The sequence below is a fragment of the Xenopus laevis genome, chromosome 4S (genome assembly GCF_017654675.1).
Source record: "Xenopus laevis strain J_2021 chromosome 4S, Xenopus_laevis_v10.1, whole genome shotgun sequence".
NCBI lineage: Eukaryota > Metazoa > Chordata > Amphibia > Anura > Pipidae > Xenopus > Xenopus laevis.
The window spans coordinates 60,562,569-60,583,086 of NC_054378.1; the positions used below are offsets into that span (position 1 = coordinate 60,562,569).

General features: G+C 34.7%; 1 protein-coding gene across 1 annotated transcript in view; it reads left to right on the forward strand.

The window, feature by feature from the left end:
* Positions 1–20,518, forward strand: part of adgrl4.S (adhesion G protein-coupled receptor L4 S homeolog) — a 97,693-nt gene that overhangs the window by 27,493 nt on the left and 49,682 nt on the right. Inside the window, exons 3-9 of the mRNA XM_018260717.2 lie at positions 2,435–2,584; positions 10,825–10,971; positions 12,307–12,377; positions 13,835–14,005; positions 14,085–14,268; positions 15,487–15,603; positions 20,294–20,493. Of these exons, the coding sequence (XP_018116206.1) occupies positions 2,435–2,584; positions 10,825–10,971; positions 12,307–12,377; positions 13,835–14,005; positions 14,085–14,268; positions 15,487–15,603; positions 20,294–20,493 (1,040 nt within the window). The remainder of the gene's footprint in view (positions 1–2,434; positions 2,585–10,824; positions 10,972–12,306; positions 12,378–13,834; positions 14,006–14,084; positions 14,269–15,486; positions 15,604–20,293; positions 20,494–20,518) is intronic.

The following is a 20,518-nucleotide window of genomic DNA, read 5'->3' on the forward strand; positions in this document are numbered from 1 at the left end:
AACTGTTTAGCGACCAATTCCGACAATGAAAGAAGGTTTGCAATTGTATAGTTTGCTCCAGTGTGCAGTGAATGTTATAAAACTTCTTATTGAAAAAGTTATGTTTGCTCCAAAAGATTACAACACCTTTAAGCACTTATTAAAAGTGGGCAATCAGCAATTTAAATTCATAATGTGTAATTAAAATGTACAATGCAATAATAGTTTAAGGAAGAATATTACATTGCAAAATGCAAATTTTTATTCTTATTTGTGCAAATTGTTTTGTTCTTTGCAACTTTTATAACATTCCCTCCTTACTCTCTTGTCTGTTCTATAAATGTTTTGTAAGTTTATTCAGCCAAGTGCACCTGTACAAATATACAGTAGATATGATTGCATACATTGGAACATTTTTACATTACTATTAACTGAACCCAATTTAAAAGGGCCTCTCAGAAGTCCATTTTGGAACTGAAATTGTAGTTGCTTGATTTAAATCTAAAAGACTAATAGGATAATTACCTTCTGCTTTGCTGAAGGGATTTGGCATTCTAAATCAACAATTATCAAAATGGCGTTTTGATTAAAAGAAAAACTACATTATAGCAGCAATGTTAATTAAAACGGTTTATTTTTAAGAATTAATTAAAATGTATGTGGATTTCATTTATTTATTACCATTATGGTTTGCACATGACATCTGTCAAATGGAGCATATGTTCATTGTTACTTTGTTTTATTTTTTGAGAATATTAGAATTTAAAAGTTATTGGTGCACATGAATAAAACACATATGCTACAAAATGCACGAGCACCTAAGTATTTTTTACAATTTTCCTGTGATACCAATTTACAGTAAATGATTCGTAAGTTTATATAGCTTTTCTCTTTCAATCTATTACATAAATAAATATCATATCTCTTGCAACATGTTTTATGGTATTCTAACACCAATAAGTGTTTAACCCTTTATCTAGTTAAGGACCAAACCACCAATCACAAAGAGGAGGGGAGGGGAAACATATATTGGAGTTCACAATTTAAAGGGATCACGTATCTGGTAACAAAAAGTGCACAGATAAAACCAACTAGTATGCACAAATTCTGCCAAAGGTTACAAAAATACAAAAAATTGCGAAAAATACAAGAAATACATATCCATATAGTAAAAATCAGAAACATTTCAAAGAGTGTTCATACTAAATGCAATGGACGTTACAAATTAGATATTATAATGTAAATATATCTGATTAAATATGTCAATAAATAAATGAAAATGTATATAAACGTAGTCAGTATGAATGCTTATAAATGAATGAATAAATACGTATAAATAAGTATAAAAGTTAGAAAATATATGGATAAAGCAGAAAGTCGAACTGCATGAATAAACAATTAATGAGACATCTAATCCTAAAGATTGACATTATATTAACATTGTATGTTTAAGGAATAGTAAATTAACATAATAAGCATATTGTTTGAAAGTTTAGGGTTATAGCTGAAAAACATCACTTCATATGGTCATTTGTTTATTAATTCATCATTCATCAATTATAATACAGGTATAGGATCCCTTATCCAGAAAGCTCCGAATTACGGAATGGTTGTCTCCCATAGACTCCATTTTATCCAAATAATCCAAATTTTTTAAAAATGATTTCCTTTTTCTGTGTAATAATAAAACAGTAGTTTGTACTTGATCCCAACTAAGATATAATTAATCCTTATTGGAAGCAAAACCAGCCTGTTGGGTTTATTTAATGTTTAAATGGATTTCTAGTAGACATGAAGACCCAAATTACGGAAAAGATCCGTTATCCGGAAAACCCCAGGTCCCAAGCATTCTGGATAACAGGTCCCATACATGTATTGACCCATCATAGGAACGTGTACTTTTTTAGAAAGGAGAAAAGGAAGATGAAATGCTCATAAAGATGTGAATACTTTGTGATAATAGCAGGATACATCAAACTCAGAGTTCATGCCCCTGGGCATTCTGGTATCAAGGGTGAATATCCAGAACACTTTGCGTTTGAGTATTTTAAGTTGCATATCACCGCCTCTGTAAGGGGCCGTAACACGCTCAATCCCTTGAATTTGGAAATGGTCCAAATGTCCTTCACTACAAAAAGAAAAATGTTTAGAAACGTTTGTGGGTTTCTTATTCTTGATATCGGAAACATGTTCTCTGATCCTCTCCCTTAAGCACCGCGAAGTTTGCCCAACATACTGTGCACCACATTTGGTGCACGTAATCAGATATATCACATTTTTTCAAGTTACTTGACCATAAAAAAATATGAGGCCGAAGACAGAGTGATTTTATACAGGTCCGAGGTGACTTTTAATACCATTATAAATTTTAGCAGCGGGGTACATTATTCATTACTGTTATTACTGTTCATTACTGTTATACAGTATAGTACAATTGTCATTTTAATTTTTATAGATGACAATGAATGTCAAAATGCAACAAACATCTGTGGTGAGAATGCCAACTGCACAAATACAGATGGTGGCTACTACTGCACATGTGTGCCTGGTTTTTATTCAAGTGGAGCTGAAAGATTTGTGACTAATGATGGAACCTACTGTACTGGTAAGTGAAAATGTATTTTTCATAAGCCGAATACACTTTTGTCTTTCCTAATCTAGAGTTCATCTAATCAAATATTAATTTTAATTAATAACATTATTAATATTATCAAATCCAATTTTATGTTTGAACTAGGAGAAAAATATATGTGGCGGGAACTATTAATCACATTCTGCCAGCAGCAGCATTGTTGCTAAATATGGCACAATGCTGTTTCATTACATTGAATTTCAGCATGAGTTCCATTTATTTCTTTGACAAATCTGTTTCTTTTTTTGAATTACAAGTCTTACACATGGGAAATCTTAACAAATGACACCTTTTGTATATAACTAGGATTATTAACATACTGCATTTATATGTTTGAGGTATGAACTAAAATATTTTGTTCTGTAGCTGAATTATAGTTGGTCAAATTATATCTCCAATGTTGACAAAGAGGCTCTGCACACCAAAGCTATTCTAACAGACTTAATAAAATGAATGACATTTAAGGCTGCAAAACAATTAAACACACTGTAGCAGGCATACAGTGAATACCAACATAATAATCAGCCCTGATAATAAAACAAATAATATCTGCAATGTTTCACACTGTTGAGCTCTTGCCTCTTGCACTGTAATGTCTAATAAATCATAAACAGTAGAATCAAAACTCTCACCCTGGGATTTGGAGCACTCTAAGCAATTATCAAGTATCCAGCAATTTTTTAGGCATTCAAAAACAATATAAAAACAAAGGAAAATCGGTAATGAAAATTAAAAATGATGTAAAAATATTCAAAAATGAAAGTAGTCCTGAATTTGATCCTATGTTGTGAAGGGGATGTGGGTCTTTTTAAGCTCAGACTATATCCTTAGGATATAAGGTTGTTATTTAAACAGCATCTTCGAAGTCTATAATGAACCCAGCTTCATGCAGAAAGCCAGAAAGTCAGTGACTGTGCAGATATTCAGCTAACCACCCTTTAGGCCACAAATGTGTAATTTGCAGAAATGTTCTAAATATAATAATCTTGTTTCAAATAGTTTGGAACAATAATCTCAAAGGTATTTGTGTTGTTATATATTTTAAACTGTAATATTTATTTAGAAAGATTTAGAAAAAAAAAATATTCAACAACTACTGATACATATACTGATTTGCCTCCCCTAATACTAAGGGGCCCATTTACAAGTTTTTTTTTTCACGAATCTCGAAAAATGTGTGGTTTTCCTATATTTCTATAAAGCTCTAAAAATTCAAGATTTAGTAAGTGTAAAAACAACGAAAACCTCAAGGCAAAACGTTGCCAAGCAAAACTTGTCGAAGTCCTAAAGAAGTCAATTGAAGCTCTGTTTATCTTATTGGAATTCTTTAAATCAATTCAGAAATTTTTAGAGATTTTCAAAGTATTCATATCGTTCAGCACTTTTTTCGTTTATACTTTTTATATTTGGATCTTTTAATAAACTGAATGACATTCTTGGTTTTAGAGTTTACTTGTGGTTTCAAAAATCTCTAAAATCCAACCTTTAATAAATAAGTCTCAACTAACCATAATACAACATTAAACTTTCTGTGAAATCAGGAAATTAATTTATTGGGTTAGATTTGTTTTTAAATGAAGTTGCTTCTAAAAAAAGAAGCTGGCATGTTTTTCATCCTCAAAGCATTTAGCAACTGATATAGTATGTGAAGAAGTATAATGTTTACCAAAGTATGCCCCCTTTATCTCCTGACATATAGGGGCCCATTCACTAGGGGGCCCATTCACTAAGTTCGAGTGCAGGAATAGAGGAAAAATAGTTAGATTTTCTAATGTTTTTTTTGGCTACTTCGACCATCAAATTGGCTACTTCGACCTTCGACTACGACCTTTGACTTTGAATCAAATGATTCGAACTAAAAATCGTTCGACCATTCGATAGTCGAAGTACTGTCTCTTTAAGAAAAAACTTCGACCCCCTAGTTCGCCACCTAAAAGCTACCGAAGTCAATGTTAGCCTATGGGGAAGGTCCCCATAGGCTTTCCACGTTTTTTTGTTAGATTTGTTCGATTCGAAGGATTTAATTGTTCGATCGATTATTCCTTCGATCGTTCGATTGAACGAATTGCGCAAAATCCTTCGACTTCGATATTTGAAGTCGAAGGATTTTAATTCGCCAGTCGAATATCAAGGGTTAATTAATACATCTGCCCCATAGTATCTGTCATCAATATTCCCAAAACTCTAGCAATCTTCATCCAGGAAAGATGAAGTTAAGAGGTGAAAGTATGGAAACTTAGAGCAGAACACCTAATTGGGGTTTGTTTCATGTCTTCTAAGAATTTCCGGAATGATGGAAAATTTTAAGTATATATATTTCAGAACAGTGACTTTGTTCATGTGTGCATTTACCAGTTTAAAGCTATTGCCAGTCCAAGTACAGTATTTTGATTGCCACAGTTCTCTCGTAGACAGCAGCTGTTTTCCATATACATAAAAATGATATATATATGTGTGTACCAGATGTCTTGATTTTAATGGTAAAATGTTTTTGTGTTTCCACAAGTTGTCGTAAGGATAGAGTTTTAGGAAAGACAACCATCTGTGAAAGTATAATGCTAAAAATGTTACATATATATATATATATATATATATATATATATATATATATATATATATATATATATATATATTGTGACAGGGTGTTTGGGAAACACCACTGTCTTAGAGCAAAAGGCACATAAAAGAGTGCATTTAAACTGCATTGTATGTGCTGCAAAGGAATATTTGGCTCAGGTAGGGTTAATATTCCCTCTCAGCCAGGTAATTAAGTGGCAGCTGAGAGAGGATCTACCTGACCATGTAAAAGGGCTGTGTGAGCACAGTTCAGGGCTCTCCAGGGAAGTGAGGGGCTGTGAGAGACAGAGCTGGGCAGAAGGAGCTTTTCTGCCACCAAGAGAGTTCCAGAGCTTGGAGCCTAAATCCCTTGTGGGGAAAGAAAGAGGAAAGGACTGGCAGAGGCTAGTGAGTCTGAGTCCCAGGAGGGGAAGCCAGCAGGGCTGAGTGTGAAGCCCAAATACTTCAAGGTGCAAGAGGGTGAGAGTTTCCCTTGATGGTGAGCGACCAGAGGGGGGAAAACCCTGAATGTTTTGCAGTGTATTTACTGAACTGTACCCTGCATGTTCTACAGTGAAGTTGAACTGTAACCTGAACATTTTTTCTGTTGCCTTTTTGTTGGGAATGTCCAGTGCTTAATAAACCTGTGTTTTTGTCCTAAACCTTGGTGTCCCTGTCTCTAAGCTCCAAAATCCTACGCTACCTGCCTACCAAACGCTAATTCCCCCAAAAAGTGGCATGTCACAATACATATATATATATATATATATATATATATATATATATATATATATATATATATATATATATATATATATATATATATATAATGTTAATTGTTAAAAGATATGCACAAACCATGCACCTAATAGCACTTGGCAGGTATGATTTAAAAGACTGCAGGATTTGTCCATGTCAACACTGATCCTATATTGCAGAAAGTACTCAGAACCTCTCTCTTCAGATATCCCGAATAGTCTCCACTTTAACAGCACCAGCGTCTGGTATAGATAGAGCATTTTCAAACAATGTGATGTAGGGGAAATGTAGGGTAAAGCTTTGTTGACTGATGTGGTTCTCACTAAGAAGGCCTTAGCAAGCAAATAACAGTGTGGGGGAAATGGAATGTTGGCATAGGGCAGTATTATATTTCACAATACAGACTTTTTAAATAGAAAACACAGAGGCCCCACTGTAGTTAAGAGGCTTATAAATTAAAGGTCAGATTTTAGTGGGTTTTATAGGTTTTTGAAGCCATGACTAATTTCTAAAAACCCTAAAACTCTAAAAAGTACTAACAAAAAGCCCCCTGAATGATTTTCTAAAAAATACAAAACTTCTAAAAATTTGAGAAAAAAATATGATAACCTCTAAAAGTCCAAGTTGATTTAAAGTGGTTCAATCAGATCAGTGTAGCTCCCATTGAATTCTTTTTCCTTAGAGGTTTTCATCATTTTTCACTTAACAAATCTCAATTTTTAGAACTTTTTAGAAACATAGGTATGGAACCTGTTATCCAGAATGCTCGAGACCTGGGTTTTCCAGATAACTAATCTTTCCATAATTTGGATCTTGATACCTCAAGTATACTAGAAAATAAATAAACCCAATAAGGATTAATTATATCTTAGTTTGGATCATTTATGTACAAAGTACTGTTTTATTATTACAGAGAAAAAGTTCATTTTTAAAAATTTGGATTATTTGGATATAATGGAGTCTATGAGAGACGAGCTTTCCATAATTCAAGGGTTTCTGGTTAACGGGTTTCCGGATAACAGATCCCATACCTATATAGGAATTGACATTTTTTGAGATTTGTGAATTTGATTGATAGTAAATGGACCCCTAAGAGTTAATCTATTATATTAGTTAATCATTAATTTAGGAGCACATTTATCAAAATGTATCAATATTTGAAATATATTTTTTATGATTCAGGAAAATAATTGTGATTACAAATACATTTTGGTTAAGGTTTTGTAAACTTAAATTCAAATTAAAAACACTGTAACCTAAAACTTATCGATATTATATAGCATTAATTGGGTTTATATTAAAAGGACTTAAGCAAGCTGATGTTTAAGATTCTTTTGGTGGGGGAGGCTAAAGGTGGCCATAGACGCAGAGATCCGCTTGTTTGGCGATGTCGCCAAACGAGTGGATCTCTCCCCTATATGTCCACATATGGCCTAATGATTGGATCACAATGCATCCGAAATGGTCAGTTGGAACGCGGAACCGATCGGGGAAGCCAGTCGGATGCCGACTTGGTCTGTCGGAAGCTTTTATCGGCCGGTATATGGGGGCCTTAAGTTAGAAGAGGAAAACCACAATAGCCTACTGTATCTTGGTCACAAGGACTAGCTTGCCTTCCCCCTTAAGCCGCACACATAATGCAGCCCCTCCCTTACCTTGTTCCATTGTGAAGTGTTGGATTCTTGGATTTGAAATCCCTGTTTCTGTGGGTGGTGCACAGAGGGGCTTGAAGTCCCAGAATCCAACAATTCACAATTAAATAAGGTAGAGGTTGAGGTTGGGGTTGTATTGCATAATTATTACTGTGTGTCTAAGGGATTATGGGAAATTACTCACAGTGTCACAATTTTCTAGAGTCTGTGGAATTAGGTATGTTCGAGTTAATTAACTACACATTAATTGCTGATATTATTGTGTCAGGTAAAAAGTTTGAGAAAGTTACTTTCATTTGTAGTTAATTTAATTTGTATTTTGTTTTTTGTTGTCCATGTTGTTTATTATATTTCTATAGCTGTTTCTTGATGTTATCATAAAACATTTCTGATTTTGTTTGCGCTCTAGAACACCAGTTTTATTTGTATTCTATTGAAGCGATGCGCACCATCTGCATAAGCAATATCTTGTTTAGAAATTCTGTGCTTTATCATAAAAAAATATAATATTCAGTATACAGTATTTATGTATTATGTATCATTCTGTTTTTTTATTCATTATATGGATAAATTTCCGCTCCTCCTACATTCTTCATCCAATATTACATTTTTAATATATATACTCATGAAAACATGCGAGAAAAGCAATTCAACATGGTAAAGAAAAATGCAGTGTCTCTGTATGTCTAATAAATAACTCGTTCTTATTGCCAATACATGCTGCTGTAGTTTTCAACAAAGATTATTTAGGTTTGTCAGCAAAGCTCATTACAGTCAATGTGTCATTCTCATTTTGCTTGCTAATATAATCCCTTAACATGATTAAAAGAACAAGAAGAGCTACTCCTATTTACAGTTCAGGCAAATGCCATGTAGTGTCAGAAATCCCATAAATCTGTGTATGTGCAACTGACTGTAGTAATATGTTTATGTCAGCAGGGTACAAAATGAATACTAAATTTAAAATTCAAGCTTCATATATTAAATAGACAGTTCAGATGTTTCAAATAGTATACCATAAATAATGACTTTTTTCAGTTGCTTAACATTTTTTAAATTGTTTTAAAATTTACATATTACAAATAAATGAGTTTTGTGCCCCACCACTCTTTTATGTTTTCCCAGTATCAGTTCATTAAGCCTTGTACTATAATACACTTTAAAAAGACTTAAAAAAGCTTTTTGTGCCGAAATGCTGTTTTTAATACTGAAGTTCAGGAACCCAATAATAATGATTCCTACTTTCAATGTTGTCCACAGCAGATCATGATTGCTGAATTTATTAGACTCTTTTTTGCATGGTTCAGTACACTGGCTAACTGTTCTCTGAGCTGCTGCTGTTGCACCCCACCCAAAGGAGATACCAGATTGCACTGCCTTAGAAAATAACAACAACCTGTCCTGGAAAACTGTAAAAAATATTTTTTTTAAAAATTATTTTAAAAACAAAGATTTTGTATATCCAGTGCAGACAAAACCATGAGCCATGTTGCTATCAACATCGAATGGTCAGAATTTATTAAAGGAAAAAAACACATAAAAAGTCGCCAGCAAACACTGCATGTAAAAGCTGGCCAGGTTATAAAGATGTCAGAGGGAATGTTCTCTAAAAACTTTATTTATTTATTGTCCCAGTTTAATAAAACATTAGAGATTTTCAGCCTCATTGAAAATGAATCCAATTTTTTCCATAAAAAACACATGCCAGAATATTTTTTAGCGTTTTTTTCTGAAATAAACAAGCATTCGAGAAAAAAAGTTGCACAAATTTTGTCAGCGTGTTTTTTCCTCTGCCCTTAAGTGACTCTACAATTTTCATAGTTAATAAATGGGGTCCATATTGGTTAATTGTGGGTTTCTAAAGTGCAAACTAAGAATTAGTTCTGTTTTACCTGCTGTTCAGTCTTTAGATTGTCCATCATAATTTAACAGTATATGCAGTCTGTGTATATCTCAGTGCTAAACTATCACTCACCTTCATCATTGTAAAAGTGATGTGAAGTCAGGTCCCCGGAACAGTCAAATTGTCCACCTTCCATATCCCAAATGGAGAGGTGTTCGAGAGCATATCCTCCAGATAATAATGTTGCACAAGAGGATTATGAACACACCTGTATAAAGCAAATTTTAAAAGACAAGTAAACCCTATATTTTTCTACCATGTATTAAACCCAAACTACATAATTTGTACTGCATATAGCGCCTCTGTTTGTCAGCACCATCACATTTTCTTAAAACAAAAAGCAGCTTTCACCCGGCTGCCATTTTCCATCTGACACATCACTAGTGATAAAACGTGTGCAGGTTGTGTAAGCCTACAATTAAGAACACAGGCTTACACAGGCAGAACTTACTTTGATAAAAAGTCCTGGTTTGATTGAGCACTGTGATTGTTACACTGAGCTCAGGAGAGGAGGTTAGGAAAAAAAATAGGAGCAGACAGCTAGAGCCACGTTTCTATGGGAAGCAGCAATGCCATCTCTTCATTGGCTGCTAGACTGGAGCGTGTGTTTAGTAATCTGAGTTTAGAAACAGCCAAAGCCAATTGCTGAGTGGGGCAGAGGAGGAGAAGGAATCCTAAGTAATTAATTGGATGATGCAGCCTTGCAGTTATCCTTTAGAGTGGCAGGTATTTGAAGATTGTAAAGAGGCTGATTATATCTTTGTTTATATTATCACTGATTATATTTTATGTGTGTGTGTGGAGGGGGGTGGTGGTTACAAGTCCTTAAAGATAATTGATTCCTGTACTGCAGCTTATAGTTGTACAATATAAAAAAAATCACCATATGTATTAAATTGAATGTTTATTTGAATTACTGGTCCTTTAAATATGTTCACATACTGTAAATGACAAAAGTTCTCCTTGCTGTCTTGAGTATAAATTAAGCAGTGTATAGTTCTAATTAGAGATGTAACTCCCACAGCAAAGAAAATGTATGCTTTTCATGTTACATGGCGCAATAGGGTTAGCAGCTGCATTCTGAGATATCTAAAATGTTTCATTATGTTCTTTATCAATTTGAAACTGTATTTAAAGTAGAAAGAAATCTATAATTTTTCTCTCCCAACCTTTGCTTTAGTGGCAGGATGAGAAACATAAAATGGTTGGTGTAAGTAATGTGCCCTTTTTATCTGTTCGAAAAATTGTAATTTTGTCTTTTGCTGGAAGGCATTTACTAACAAGGGGAAAAAGTTGAAATGTTATTATACGTATTAAATTCTTGTTGTATATAATATTTTCAGATGAAGATGAATGTAATGCAAAAAATTGTGGATACAATGCTGAGTGCAAGAACACTGCTGGAGGATACGATTGTTTCTGCAAGGAAGGTTATCAACCATCCTCTGGAAGATTGCTGTTTAAAGCAGATGATGGTACTTATTGCCAGGGTAAGCAATAGACATATTATCCTTTTTTTTTAACTTATATTTTTATTAAAGATATAAAAGAAAAACAACATAGGATAATAGCAAACATAAGAAAAGAAAGAAAATAAATTAGACAGTTGGTTGTCTTGGGATACAATATACATTATGGGATTCACATCTTGATAGAATGACAATAAAGGCATTCAATATTGATGCAGTATATAATATGGGAATCATGACATAATATAATAACACTAATAGCAATCAAGGATGAGGGGTTCCAGACTAAAAGAAGTACCAAGCACAGTCATCTGAAATGATAACTTAGAAGAGATAGTCCTTTACGCACATAATTGGGCACTCATGGAGTTGCATATCCTTTTAGTTCCCAAATAGATCATATCCTGAGATAATTATCAGTAGTGATGGGCGAATTTATTCGCCAGGCGCGAATTCACTGCGAATTTGCGCGATTCGCCGGCATCGAATAAATTCGCAAAACGCCAGCGAAAATTCGCGGCAAAAATTTTAGAAAAAACGGGCGTCGGCGTCAAAAAAACGGGCGCCGGAGTCAAAAACAAGACGTCCATCACTAATTATCAGTTTGATTATGCAAGAAGGAGATTCTAGATTCGAAAAGTCTGTTGCTATTGACTCTGACACGTCTGACAGTGGTGGCATATTATCCTTTTTTAAGTGAATTGGCATTGAAAAAAATTTAATTTTTTTTGTAGTTGGAATTGATGGCAATATGTGAATAGAATGTTTGCTTCTTTATGATACCATATATAGCTTTTGAAGAAGCTTTGCATTTTGAAAAAGCATTAGTATGTCTATAGGAATAATATTTATCCATATAAAAAGACGACTTACCTAAGCTGGTGGTAGATCAGATCAAAACTGTCTGTATATGGCTCAGTTATTGATATTGTTCCTGTAGCTCTCCTGTGTTTTAGAACTACATGTACCATTATTCTTCAAGGTTGTTTTGGAAATTCTAGGAGTTATAATTCAGCATTTTGAACAGCTTTTGTAAATGTATTCATCTTGGATTACTAGACAGTTGTAGCCCCTTTAAAGAAAAGAGATAACTCTGTTAGCCATAGTAGAATTTATTTCATTCTTTTGAATACAATGGGGGTTATTTACTATGTGCATGTTATTTGCACCTTGCACTCTGCTCTTCACATAGATTAATTGCTGCAGGGCTCTGCACAGCAAAACAGAGCATTTGGCAGTGATGTATTCATGAGGGACATGTCTCTTACTGCCCCTTAAGATGCAAACTATTCCGATTCATAAGTTGGGCGCCTTCAAATTGCAATTTGTAATATTTTGTTTTACGTTTTTTTACAGAAAGCTACAAGCTCAGATGCCATTTGGATGACTCCTGCATATCTTTTAGTATTAATAAAACCATTAGTCAAGTAAGTATAGTTTAATTGGTTAAATTATACAGTAAGATAGAATCAAACACAGTAAAGAGCAGAACTGCTGCATGAACATGGGTTCATCCATTCACTCCCATAAAATAACAAGTATGTTCAATTCATTTATATTATTTTGGGTTACCTTTGATTTACCAGAATAAAGTTCCAGAATGTAAGGTATGTACTGTATGTGTTGTTTTTTTTGTATATGAAAGACTATATGACTAAAGTTGGTCACACATGGATCGATTATTTGCGTTACCCATGGCAGGTCTGATATTATAAAATAAGGTCACACACACTGAAATCATGATCTGACCAATCAACCTACAGATTTACATCCATAATGTGTTCTTGCATCAGCCATCTTTTGCCCAGTGCTGAACCTCAAGGAAGTACAGGGATGGGATCCGTTATCCAGAAACCCATTGTCCAGAAAGCTCCAAATTATGGAAAGGCCATCTCCCATAGACTCTCTGTAATAAGAAAACAGTACCTTGTACTTGATCCAAACTAAGATATAATTAAGCCTTATTGGAAGCAAATCCGGTCTATTGAGTTTATTTAATGTTTACATGACTTTCTAGTAGACTTAAGGTATGAAGATCCAAATTCTGGAAAGATCTGTTATCCAAAGAGCCCTAGGTCCCAAGCATTCTGGATAACAGGCATACCTGACAAAGGTTAAAAGAAGATAGTTAAATGGGCAAGAGTGAAAATAGTGGCATAGTTAAAAATTGCAAATACAGTAACTATATCTACCAATCATTCATTTTTATATGTACCAACTGCATATTTGCATGCAGTATTCTAATATTGATTTCTTAGTATCATTACCCCGCAGATTCAGTTTTATATTTTATATTTTGCTACATATTTATGTTTCAGTCTCTCATACAAATCACCACAATCGGGTTGTAGGGTATATTGTACACTAACCACAAGAGTGGTGCTGAAATTCCAAACTAGAATCCAGTTGAACAAAAAGCTAAATAGTTTGAAAAAAATAAAAAATTATTGGTCATAGAATATAGCAATTTATATCAAATTATAAGTCAATTTAAAGGGCATATTTATAAAGAGTCGTTTTTCGAATTTGAAAAACTTCGAAATTCGAAGGTTTTAGATGGTGAATGGTCGAAGTCGATTTTTTAAAGAGACAGTACATAATAAATTATCTAAGTTATCTAATTTTTTTTCAAATTTGAATCAAATTTGGACTATTCCCTAGTCGAGGTACACAAAAATAGCTCGAAAATCTAATTTTTTTAATTCGAAAATTCACCTTGACATTTGATAAATCCCCTAAATGTGAACCAACCACTCTACAACACTAAAAACATTTTTTTTATTAACTTTTTAATGCATATAGAAATTTGTTATGTATATAATTAATATCATTATGTGTTTCTTTTCCTATACATAATCTGAATTATTGTATGTCTCTAATTTAGGTGACCACAATTAAGGAACCCAATGCTATTCTAAATGAAATTCAGAGAAATACTGCAAGAGAACTCCTGCCCATTGATGTAATTTCATTTGTTGAAGTGCTGGCTGCAAGCTCATCATTATTGAGTACTGTTAATAACAGTGTACTGAACAAGGAGAATGCTACTATCATAGTAAGTGATATTAGCTGCTAATGTGTTGCTTATGAGAAATAAAAATGTAATAACATGCACATTGTTTTATCCTTTGCAGACATTTGTTAAAACAGTGAACAATTTTGTTGAAAAGGATAAAATAAAAGTTTGGAAAAATCTCCGAGATGATAGCAGAATAAAAAGCATAACAAAACTTATGCATACAACAGAGCACACAGCCCTGGAAATGTCCCAGAACTTTAAAAAGACAACACAGCTCAGTATCAATGCAAGTGATATGGGTAAGACAATGCCATTGCATTTTTGTTGAAAATGAATATTGCCTATCTATATAAATAGATTGGCTGATTGGTATACCATCTGTTGATTTTCGGTCTTGAAGAATCAACAGATTTTGTAATTTTTTAAATTTAAAATGCTATACAGTATTGTAATGCCCAAAGAGTGGCCTGCAAAACACACACAAACACACACACATATATATATATATATATATATATATATATATATATATATATATATATATATATATATATATATATATATATATATATATATATATATATATATATACACACACACACAGCGGCGTAACTAGATATTTTTATGGCCCTCAAAATGTATAGAGGTTGACTTGTTTTACCACTATTTATTGACTATAACAAACAAGGGTAAGTTGTGCTAACCACTAATTTTTAAAACCATTAGGCGGGGGTGCAATGAGGGTGTGACCACAAAATACATATAGACAAATACAAGAGTCCTCTACACTCAACCCATTATCAATATTTTTAAGACAGACATTGAGACAATTTGTGCATACTGCTACTACAAAATGCCTTAGCCTTTAAACAAAACAGGGATTGTTTGTCCATATATTGCAATATATTTAAGATGGCCAACTACATCAAAGTCAGTCCTACACTCAACTAGTCAGTTTGTCAGTAATGGTAAGACAGGTTTATTGATTATACAGTTTATACCTTTATACAGTTTATACATTTATACAGTTTATATATGGTTTATTGAGTGCTGTTCATATCTTTCATTGTACTATAATGTTTTTTTTGTAACTTCTAACTAAAAACTAAAAAAACTGTGAAATCACTGCTAGAATGCATGTTAAGTTCAATGCTGCTGGAGGTATACATTTACATTTAAAATGCTCTAACTGTTGGCTCTTTTGGAATGAAAGTTATATTTGGGGATACTCATGATTCATTTATTAGAAGCTGCTCTTGACATATACAAAAAGAGTAAAATATCTCTGTGAATTATATCAACTCACTTCTAAAATTACTTGCTCTGGCCAACCTTGAAGATGTACAATTGCCAGTTTGTAAAGTGATTATTCTGAAGATGCATTTTGAAATGGAAAAAGAACAAGGGTTAATTAACAAAAACTTGTTATAGTAACTGTGCCTATTTATAATAATAGTTTGATTACTATTTTCTGTGCTGCAGTATGTAATGTATTATTTCTGTGTTGATTTTCACAGCTCTCAAACTGTTTACCTTTGACTCTAACCACATGAAACATACCCACCCGCATGTATTTATTGAAGGTGACAGTATAAAGATTTCGTCAAAGAAAAAGGAATCATCACTCTCAAACGGTAAATAACAGTGTTTCCTGTTTATTTTCATCATTAAAGGTCACAGCAAACTGCTGGAGTTTTTAAGGAAAACACATTTTCACAATGCAAAATGTATCGCCCAATGAAATGATTTTTTATAAAAAAAAAAAAAACTTTGATTCTGTCTTATTTTATAGTTAAATTTTGTGTGCTGAATATTAATGTATATTTTAATGTGAGAACTGTTCAGGTCATTGCATGTGAATGAAAACAAGTTACATCCTAAATCATTAAAGACCACATGCAGACTAGAAACTGGTTTCCAACACAAATTGCTTGTGTCGGAAACAAAGAATTATATCTAACAAACCTGCTTCCAAATTTACATGTTATTACTTGAACAGTCCCAAAAATGCCAACATGAATTGTAACATTAATTAAAAACACTTTATGCTTAAGGGGCAGTATCCCCCTTTTTCAACATAAATTTAATGAAAGAGGTTTATGTTAAAGTTTCTCCCTATAGTTTAAAATAGGAAATGTATTGATTTTGTTATTATGTGAGCTAAACAGAGCAAACACAGAAACTGAAACTACGCTTATAATTTAAGTGGTGCACTTTCTAGAATGAAAATGTTTTTTCCCTGGACATATCAGCACTCTCCTGGATATCCCTGCCCACATGCCCCATCAGAAGGACCCTCCCCAAAGCTTTAAAAGTCACCCCACCCCTTCTATGGCATCTTTTTTTCCTTCTGCTTTACTTGCTCCATTGGAAGCAATATTTTTGTTTTTTAACCTTGGGAAAGCATTAGGTGAACGGAAATGGCACATATTCTTTCTTTTCCCCTCCACATTACCTCATATCCTGGGATCTTTAGTGTTGTTCTGGTGGGGAAGGGAGGTGATAGTTAGCAGTCCTCAGTAAATATTTAGATATATTTAGGCCTGAGTCTGATGGTCTCCATTCCTTTTGTTTGGTTTCCCTGTGTGCGGAGATATTTTTTAAATGGAGCCAGAGTTCAGAGCCAACTGCCTCCCTCAGAAAGTCTTTCCTAAGGTTGTGTATTAAGAGGTATTCAAGAAATAAAAAATGGGCCTGGCACCCCACCCCATAGTCATTAAAACTTTGTGCTGTTGTGGTGCACTACAGAGAGGTAAGTTGCCTGATTTTTCATATTTGGGCAACTTCAGCTGAATGTAATTAGGTATTCAACTAAGTTTATGGTTCTACCCTGTCTCTACCTGAACTTACAGACACAGTGGGAATTGCATTAAACTTTTCAGTTGCTCTGCATTGTGTTATAGCAGTTACTGCAGAGCTTTGTAATAATCTATGAGTGCTTGTTACCCACAAGCAACAAGTAGATAGCTTTAACCTTGCTAAGGTATTGTCGTTTCTGCTGTGTTCAGAGGTCTGGCCCTTGTTAATTTGTAATAGCTGTGGGGTTTTTAGTTATATGTTGGAGAAGTTGCTATTTCTATATAGACATAAATGTTTTCTCATAGAAGTCTTGGTACATTTTTATTTTGGTTTAACTATGACCTTGTCTCCCTGAAGGCATCTGGAAGGGAGGTGTCCCTTACAGGGGAGTCACATCCACAGTAGTTGGGCATGACATATGCTTTTTTTAGTTATGATCTGCTATCATAGTCCTTAATATCCTCCTGCCTAGGGCACAGCTGGTCCAGGTTATTGCTTGGGCAACAGTCAATTACTTGCCCTGAATTATATTCAGAATGTCTCTAGCTGGGAAGCTTGGAACAGGATTTTTTTGGCTTCCATCACATTTAGTCAGGATAAGGGATCAACATTGGATATGTTGAGCTGGTGTGACCTTGGTCCTAGTTGGGACGTAATGCCTAGTACTTATGTTAGTTGGTAATGTATCTTCCTGTTCTCGGTTCATTTGTTTTGGGCAGGGGCACTTAGTCTTGGTGCTCGCCTAAAGAACAAGGTAGTAATGAGGCATGGGTTGCCCTGCTTGTCTCATTTTATAGCACTTATCCTTTGAGACATAGTTGCTGTAATTAGCCTGAATTAGGGACTGTTTGAGTAGATATTGTGGTGCCTGCATAAGGGAACTTCCTGGAAATAGATTACCCACAGACATTTTGGCATTCTAGTAAGGCTACATTTTGGCATGATAGAAACATTTTAGGGGGACCTGGCAGGATAATATACTATGAGTGGTCAAGAGGCCAGCATAAGCACATATAGGCCTCTTGAAGGTCTGACATGGCTTGTATGGTTCTGCCTATATATTTTCTCCTTGAGGCAATCTTTTATGTTGCCTTTGGGTTCTTCTGCAACTATATTGCTGCCCACTTGATATGTTATCAGCTTGGTTCTGTTCTCTAAGTTTATGTGGTATTCCTAGCTTATAACTTCTGGGTTGAATAGGTATAGAGACCAAGATCTGTTATCATTTAACATGTATCATCCAATTGTGATGCATTTCACTCTTAGGAGGTGTTCATTTACATCTGTTCTTCATGGTTACATTCTGGAAGTTGGGCCAATGACCTCTCAGGCAAGGTCCACCACTCACAATAGGGACGTGAGATGGCCAGGTTGGGGTCATCCGCCGTGTGAGTGCCTTTGTGTAGGACTGGGTCCTAGCAGGATTGCTTCCCCTTAGTATCATTGTTCATTGCTCTCTTCCTCTAGGTTGGATATAGCTAATCCTATATGAAGTGTCCTGTATATTAATTGGTTCTGCACCTGGAGCTGATAGTATGACAATTTGCTGTACTTTACAACAGTAAGTTATTATTCAGGCGTCTGTTAGAGCCTAGTTCCCTCCCAACTGGGCATTAAGCTTGCTATTTCTTGCAGAGTGCTGATTTGGAGTACGTCCAAGGAAAAGGGAAAATTGAATCATACTTTTCCTTTCCTGGTCATACTCCATATCAGAACATTCCCATTCCTTCTACAATGGTTGTCTGGATGCTCCTAACAAAGACGCCATAGAGGGGATGGGTTGGCTTTTAACTGCTTTGTAGAGGATACTTTTGATGGAGCATGGGGAAGGGATATTCTGGAGAGTGCTGATATTGAGTACCCAATGTATTGTACTTCTGAGAATTCTATCATCAATATGGACGTTTGTCAAGTTGCGTCCAATGCAACTGTGCATGATTCACTAAAAGGATCATTTAATTAATCAAGTGCCTTTCCACAAAAGTACTTACAAGTTTTAGACAATATTTGCAGAGTGGCGATACTATAACTTGCTGCTTCGCCCACTCCTGATAAGACATGGCCACAACTATTATAACAAAGCCCCACTGATATTCCACACAAACTGTGGTCACTAAATGACAAGCTTGACAACCTGCTATTTGCTTGTTGCCATCCTTGGGAGGTTGGGAGCTGTGGAGGAGGAGTATGATGCTCCATATGCCTGACAGCTATTACACTCCCCTACTGACCAAAATAAATTATTCGCCCTCTAGTTTTTATTGCTGAGCAATAAGATCAGATTGGATGGGCATTGCTCAGAATTATCTATTAGGAGAGCTCATTGGATAAATCTGGGAAGTATACATCCAATACGATCTGGATGTTCAGAGTTAAAAATGTTGGTAACCAACAATTGAGCTTCAGATATAGTATAACATTTTGCGTCAATGTTATCACTCATTTAATCAACTTTAGTTCTTTGGGTTCCAAGATGGGCAGTTCTGAGGTTCCTTCAATTAAGCACATGTTGCCCTCCACTGTCCCCTCATCATGGTACTGTAATGAGCTCTAGAGAGGCTGTTCAATAATTCCTTTTTCAAAAACTGTCTTTGTCTAGTTTGCTCCCTCCCGTGATGGCACTGTCATGTGTCCATTGATGGAGCAGCATCCCAACATTTGGCAAAGTGTGCTGACACCCTTAGCAGTTGCCCTGCACTGGTATGGGGCGGTTGTACTGTATATAAGGCTTCTGGTTGGTGAAGCCCTCTGTATCTTTGAGCAGCCAGACATGCAATGATGCTTGGATCATTGCAGAAGCTGGCAAAAACAATTCCCAAAAATAACGAAGTTTATTTACAGAGAGCTGGGGAAGTATTGTTTTTGCATGTTTACTTTCATTTTTGCAGAGCATTTCATTCCCTTTAAAAGACTGATTCAAAAACATAACCAGAACACAATTTTCTAACGGATACTTTTGTTAATAGATCCATATGCACAAACTGTTACACTAAAGGGCACGTTTATTATGTTGTGTATAATTCACCGGGAAAAAAACGGTGTAAAAAGCTGTGTAAACTGGATGGTGAGTTTATCAAGGTGTCTGTAATTTTACGGCTTGCATAAGCCAGATTTGACACCGTTATTTTACATTGCTTCCGGCAGAAGTCGCTCTAAGAAAAAATGTGTAAAAATTTAATTTTGCCATTCCATTCCATTTTTTACACTGTGAAGCAGGCCAATGTGTGGTGTATTATCCTACTACCTTTTACACAACATTATTAATATACCCCTAAGAAAAAATGGGTAAAAAATATACACTGTTTTTCACAACATTTTTTACACAATGAAGCCTAGCAATGTTTGGTCTATTAACCTAATGTTTTTACACAGCAAAATAAATATGCCACTAAAACATAAATGCCCCTCTGGGGTTTGTTTTAAGAACTTGACTGCAGGGATTTGACTGCAGGGATTTTACATCATTAACAGTTATCAATTTTTTTGTCTGTTAATTCTTATTACTTTTCTCCTCTCCTCTTCCAGGAACAGTAGCTATTGTATTTTTGCGGTATGAGAACATAGGTGTTTTACTTGGGTCGAATGCCAATACTAGTATTAAGGAACATGATTCTGTGGATCAAAGGGCATTGGTAAATTCCCCTGTTATAGCTGCAGCTATCAAGTCAAATCCCCCAACACTGTATCAGCTTGAGAAGATAACATTCATTCTTAAACATAGAGAGGTATGTGCATCTGTGATATGTATTT